Source organism: Perognathus longimembris, chromosome 17 (assembly GCF_023159225.1).
Source record: "Perognathus longimembris pacificus isolate PPM17 chromosome 17, ASM2315922v1, whole genome shotgun sequence".
In the NCBI taxonomy this organism is placed as follows: Eukaryota; Metazoa; Chordata; class Mammalia; order Rodentia; family Heteromyidae; genus Perognathus; species Perognathus longimembris.
In genome coordinates this window covers 19,614,326-19,620,678 of record NC_063177.1, presented here as the reverse complement: position 1 = coordinate 19,620,678, position 6,353 = coordinate 19,614,326, and the positions used below count along the sequence as shown (strand labels likewise).

Sequence of the window (6,353 nt, the reverse complement as noted above, 5' to 3'; positions counted from 1 at the left end):
TGCTCATGGCTGGTGCTCCACCACCTGAACCACATCTGTACCTCCGATTTTTGGTAGTTTATTGGAGATAAAAGTCTCACAGACTTTCCTTCCCAGGCTGGCTTTGAGCCATGATCCTCAGATCTCAGCCTCCTAAGTAGCGAGGATGACAGGCATGAGCCACTGACACCCAAGCCTTATTTATTTTTGAGTCAAGAACTGTTGCCCAAGCTTGCCTGAGTTTCATGGGCTTAGGTGACCCGAGGCTTTCCTCACCCCCACCACCAGCCTCCTGGGACTACAGGTGCAAACTACCATACACGTTTTCAGGATTTAAAATTGTATTTTAATTCAACTTGGCAAAGTTAGGATACTTCACATAAAAGTCTTGAAAATTTATCAGCAAAGATCGAGTCCTTATAATACTTGGGTTTAAATCCTGGCTTCACTACTTATAACCTGTGCCTGTGTCCTCATATTGAAATAGATATAATAATAGGCTAGCTTAATAAGACCTATTTGAGAATTGAATTAATACAGACAGTAATTAGAACATGGCATGGTAGGAGCACATAGGAAGCATGGGTCATTATTTCTGTTAAAAGTTCAGGCCATGGGGCTAGGAATGTGGCTAAGCAGTAGAGTGCTTGCCTACCTTACATGAAGCCCTGGGTTCGATTCTTCAGCACCACATAAACAGAAAAAGCCAGAAGTGGTGCTGTGGCTCAAGAGGTAATGTGCTAGCCTTGAGCAAAAGGAAGCCAGGGACAGTGCTCAGGCCCTGAGTCCAAGTCCCAGGACTCACCAAAAAAAAAAAAAGTTCAGGCCACACCAGGTAGATTGTTGGCAGCTTCCCCAGTTCACTTAGAACACATCAGTTTATTCTCTCATTCCTCTTCTTCTATTTATTTAGATAGATTCAAGTATTCACTCTACCTCATACCCCAGTCTGATGGTCAAAGTTGAGCATGAGTCTTCCCTTGCCATGTCTTGTCTTAACCAGACCCTCAAATTGGCCCCCTTCTACAGCCCATCTTATCCCAAATGGGAGTGGGTCATAGGCCTTGGAGACCTCCTTAGATACCCTGCTCACCGCTAGCAGACCTCAGAATTTAGATTTTCCTTATTGAGCAGGAACCTGGTGCTTCTCCTGCTGTGCCTCCCCCTAGTGGAATGTCAGGCTTCAGCAATACTCAGGAGTACTTATGGGAGACATCCACTCTTATTACTGTTAACTCTGAACCTTGCATAAAATGTCTCCTTAAGAGTTCCTCATCTTGCTTCACTCGTCTTTCTGTAGCTGCAAGCCTAGTGCCTCCTATGTGGCAAGCCCTGAAGACTTGCAGCTTCATTCCAGCCTGAAGGAGGCATGGCACTCCCCATGTAAACTTGAAGCCCAGAAAACCTCAAACTTCATCCTCTCACCTCTACATGCAGAGGCCGCCAAAACAGAATCACCAGAGACCAGATGAGGGAAGGTGGGAATTTGATGGGTACAAACAGACAAAGTAGCGCGTGTTGCTACCTTTTATTTGCTATATGGTATGTACTCAAGGCATAGATCAGGGCTGATGTTACTTCCCTCTGACCCCAAGGCCAGCAAGGAGAGCCCAAGGAGAAGCTACACCATCATGAGGAAATTGTAAGTGTTGACAGAAGCCAGGGAAGAGACCCACACAATCCTGTTCTGACTTCTAGAAAGTTCTCCTGCCCTCAGACATGAAGGACTCCATATTCTCCCATCCTGTGGTCCCAGATGCAGCAATGGGGGAGGAAACGGATAAAGGCATCTTTGATCTGCATGGCTATTTGGCCCTAGCTGTGACTAACAGGCAAAAGTGGGTGTAGATGGCAAGGGCTGTGGTATGAACTAAGCCGCCTCAGTATGCATGATTGGCAATGTAGAGGGACTGTGCTGCCGCTCCGCCATCTTCTCCACTGCCTTCATACTTGCCCTGGGCAGCAAGCCCATTGACCTAGAAAAGAGAAGAGGAATTAAGGCTGAGCCAGCCCACACATGTCACACCTTGCCAAGGCTGTAACTTCTGAGTGCCCTCCCACCCAGCTACCACCACCACCACCACCACTTCTAGCTCCTAACCTCAGCCCGCTTAATGAACTCTTCAGTGGCAGCCTCAGCATTGTCCCTTTGCCCTCGCCAGGCATTGAGTGCAGAGGCCTGCAGGGCACGTCCATAGGAAAAGGTGAGGGCCCATGGCCGGGGAAGAGGGCAACGGTTGATGGCATTGAGGTTGAGCGATGCCTCCTCTTCACTCTGACCCCCAGAGAGGAAGGTCACTCCTAGAGTGGAGGGAAGAAAACAAACTGATTACCCTCTGTGTTTTCCAAGGTAAAGGCTCCTTGAAGGCCATAGAGATTTTTTTCCCCTTGGTGCCAGTACTGGGGCTTGAACTCAGGGGCCTAGGTGTTGTCCTTTACTTTTCTTTTTCCTCTGGGCTGGCATTCTACCACTTGAGCCACAACTCCACTCCTGGCTGTTTGGTGGTTAACTGGAGATAATTTTATGGACTTCTGGGCGCCAGTGGCTCATGCCTGTAATCCTAGCTACTCAGGAGGCTGAGCTCTGAGGATCATGGTTCAAAGCCAGCCTGGGCAGGAAAGACTGTGAAACTCTTGTCTCCAATTAGCAAGCACAAAGTCAGGTGTGGAGCTGTGGCTCACATGGTAGAGCACTAGTCTTGAGTGAAAAAATTAGTGTACAGCACCCCAGTCCCTGAGCTCAAGCCCCAGTATGAACACTAAAAAAGAAAAAAATAGAAAAAAGAATCTCACAAACTTTCCTGCCTCAGCTGACTTTGATTCTCAATCCTCAGATCTCAGCCTCCTGAGTAGCTAGGATAATAGATATGAGTTATTGGTGCCTGGCATAAGAAGAAACCTAAAGAAGACAAGTCTTAGAAAGAGGAGCAGGGAGGGGCTGGGAATGTGGCTTAGCGGTAAAGTACTTGCTTAGCATGCACACAGCCCTGGGTTCGATTCCTCAGCACCACATAAACAGAAAAGGCCAGAAGTGTGGCTCAAGAGGTAGAGTGCTAGCCTTGAGCAAAAATAAGCCAGGGATGATGCTCAGGCCCTGAGTCCAAGCCCCAGGACTGTCAAAAAAAAAGATGAGCAGCATAGTACCTGGGACAGCTGGGGGCACGGTGCGGCGCAGGGCAGTGATGGTGGCCATGGCAATCTCCTCTGGGCTATACTTGATGGGACAGGCATGGCCAGGAGTTACCATGTTGGGCTTGAGTAGGGTTCCCTCCAAGTACACGTGATGATCACTCAGGGCCTTGTACACAGCAGCCAGGACCTGGAGATCAGAAGATATTTATGAAGGGCATAGGACCTCACTGTTTACTATTTTGTGCTCCTAAGGGGGGAGTGGGCCTGGATTTTGAGAGTCCATAACATGCTCGTTCTTTCAGGCCTGTGCTAGGATCTGTGAAAGACTCTAGGGGAGAATATTTCTGGATCTAATCAGGAGAATGGGGTGCAGGCCTCTCTCTACCAGGCTGTCCCTGAAGTATGTGTCTGTGCCCAGCTATATGGGGCTCACCTTCTCTGTAACATACTGGCAACGTTTGAGGTCATGGTCTCCATCAGGCAGGATCTCAGGCTCCACAATAGGCACAATGCCATTCTGTGGGCAAGAGCAGAGTTGTTTGGGAAGGGTAGCAGATAGGCTGGGGTACAGGACACCTGTCCAACCACCCAGACCTCCAAAACACACCTGTTGACAGATGCTGGCATAGCGGGCCAGCACATTGGCATTCTCCAGAATGGCCAGTGCTGAGGGTGTGCGCTCACTGATTTTCAGCACACAGCGCCATTTGGCAAAGTCAGCACCATCCTTCTTGTACTGGGCACAGCGTTCTGAGAGCCCATCTAGCCCTGAAAACATAGTACCAGACTCACCACCCTGCCCTTCTCTTGCCAATAACCAACCACTCTAACACCATGTGGTGCTGAGGCCTACCCACCACATACCTTGAGTGGTAGTTTCTCCATTAGTCCCAGCAAGAGGCACGACACCCTTGTCAACCTGCAGGAGAAACACAGGCAGAGAATCTCTTTGCCACCTCTCCTACACACACCTATTTCCACACCAAGCTGCTAGTAAGAGCCAAGGCTGTACCTTGATGCCCACGACAATGCCCTTATCCTGGATGGTTCGGACAAAAGGAACACCGTTGTCATCTTTCTGGTAGAGAGTTTCATGGAAGAAGATGACTCCTCCAATGCACTTCTTCACACGATCATCAGCGCTGAACAAGACCTGGCGGTATAGCCGGCGGTTCTCCTCCGTGTTTTCCACCCCAATTTGGCTCAGCCTCTTGGCCATGCTGCCTAGAGGCAAACAAAGTGGGGAGAGACTTGTTCCCTACCTAGCCAGGCCTAGAAAGGGCCATTGCTTAGTACACACACACACACACACACACACACACACACACACACACACACACACACACACACCTCATAACGGGACCCACCTACCTACAGACTCATCTGCAGCCAGAATGCCTTTGCCCGGGGCCACAATCCGTAGGGCAATGTCACACAACTCTTTCTTCTGCTCAGCAGAAAGGGCTGGGTATGAGTGGGGCATGGTGACAGCTTTCTGGAGTGAAGACAAGATATAAAAGTCAGATCCTCTGCTTCTTCCCCTGGCCACACTGGCTAAATCTGTCATCCCCCTGCCAGGGTGCTAGGATTAAAGCACAGGTCTTGGGCAACAAAATGGCACCAATCTCAGTGACAACTAGCAGGCTTAGTGCCTCAGTTCTCACATCTCCCTTTGTCCCTAGTGGGCACCCTTCCCAGGCTCAGGAAAGATGTAGAACAGGGGGTAGGGAGATGGCAGTCTTGAAACTAACTCTTCTTTCACTGCATTGAATTTCAATGCCAGGCATAAACCTTGGCATTTCCAGCTGTCTTCTTCAACAGGTCCCCTAGGGAAAATGCACTTATTTCCATGGCTTCAGAATGAGACAAAATTATTTATGACTCTGACTCTTCCTCTAAAAGCTTGGAAGGGGGCAAGTTAAAGAAACACAAATACAGGCACTACTTGGTTGCTTTGATAACCTTTTCTTCTCAATAGTGTAAACATGGCTGCCAATGCCTACTGCCTACTCCACACCCTTGTGTTGGGGGTTTGCCCCAGTGAGGCTATAAAGCGTGTAGTGGAAAGAGTGCCAGCAAGCCAGCTAGGTTAGCTCATCTCTGCTACCCAGAAACACTTCCCCTGTGTGCAAGGAGACATGAGAAATAAGAGTTTAGACTCCCCACAACTCAGATACCCATGGAGAGAGGGGGACAGAAGATCAAGGGTTGAAATGAATGGGGAGAGGGCAAGGGATGGTGATAATGATACAAACTAGCCAGTCAGAGGAAGGGACCTATACCTGGGGGAAAGAGAAGGCAAGAGAGTTGGAAAGTTGTCTAGAAAGAGAAGAAAACAGACTGAGATTAAAATGGCTTGGGTAGGAAAGATGGACCCCAAGGAAATACCCAGGAGGTAGATTAAATTTGGAGATTGAAAAAGCTATGTTCCAGTCTGGAGAATTAGGAGGAAGGGGAGGAGTGGGAGAGAGTAAGCAAGACATGAGCTTTTTCTGTCAAGTGACAGAAAAGGGAGGATGTTAGGAGAAAGCAGAAAAGGGATGCTGCAGGAAGCAGGGCAAGGATGGCAGGGCCAGAGTCCAGGAGAAGCTGATGTCTCTCTCTGGGGCCTTACCTGGGCAGCCAGTTACCAGCAGCAGTGGCAAGCGCAGTTCGAGTTCTAGGCTGTACAGCAGCACCAGCTCAGCCTTGGCTCCGGGTAAATGAAGCTGCGGCTGCCGCAGAGCTACGTGACTCCCTGGGGGGCGTGGCCAGGCCCTCACCCTGGTCCCGCCCCTTCCCAGGACTGGTCTAGGGTAAGGCCACACCCTCAGAGGCGGGGCAGTGAGGTGGAGTGACTCCCCTGCCAGGACCCCCGCCTATTAGGGACTGTCCTCTTCACCACCACCCCCCACCCCCATTTCCAATCTCCTGGAACTTTGCCACCAGAGGTAAGAAATAGCCTGACATTTGTTTCTACCACAATCGCCTTTGCCACGTGCAGGGCCATACAGCCTGGTCTGGTGGAGGAATTACCTAGACAGTAGGTAAGGTCGGTGTGGCAGATGCCCCAACAGTGCCCAAGTTGAAAGCATGGAGTAATGAACTAAGCTTCTTTGTCATCAGCCCCATATTAATTTACCAGAGCCTACCCCCTAAGAGGATTGGAGAAAGTTAGAGAATGGAGCCTTTTCTGTCCCCCTAGGCCATGAGCCAGGGAACAGGCAGTCCAGTGCCCAGAGTATTTGGGGAAACAAGAAAAG

At 49.7% G+C, this 6,353-nt stretch overlaps 1 protein-coding gene across 3 annotated transcripts; it reads right to left on the bottom strand.

Moving 5' to 3' along the window:
• Positions 1-1,494: 1,494 nt before the first annotated feature.
• Aldoc (aldolase, fructose-bisphosphate C) lies at positions 1,495-5,803 on the bottom strand. 3 transcript variants are annotated; one of them, XM_048365528.1, is made up of 9 exons: positions 5,726-5,803; positions 4,483-4,606; positions 4,124-4,335; positions 3,976-4,030; positions 3,719-3,879; positions 3,545-3,628; positions 3,124-3,298; positions 2,081-2,280; positions 1,495-1,955 (listed from the first exon to the last, which is right to left on the bottom strand). In XM_048365528.1, exons 2-9 carry the CDS (start codon positions 4,592-4,594, stop codon positions 1,860-1,862), a joined length of 1,095 nt encoding a protein of 364 aa, XP_048221485.1. In that variant the 5' UTR covers positions 4,595-4,606; positions 5,726-5,803; the 3' UTR covers positions 1,495-1,859. The 3 variants fall into 3 exon arrangements, with proteins under 3 accessions (XP_048221485.1, XP_048221484.1, XP_048221486.1); XM_048365527.1 differs by lacking the exon at positions 5,726-5,803 and having other exon boundaries at positions 4,483-4,786; XM_048365529.1 differs by lacking the exon at positions 5,726-5,803 and having other exon boundaries at positions 4,487-4,786.
• Between the last annotated feature and the right edge of the window lie 550 nt (positions 5,804-6,353).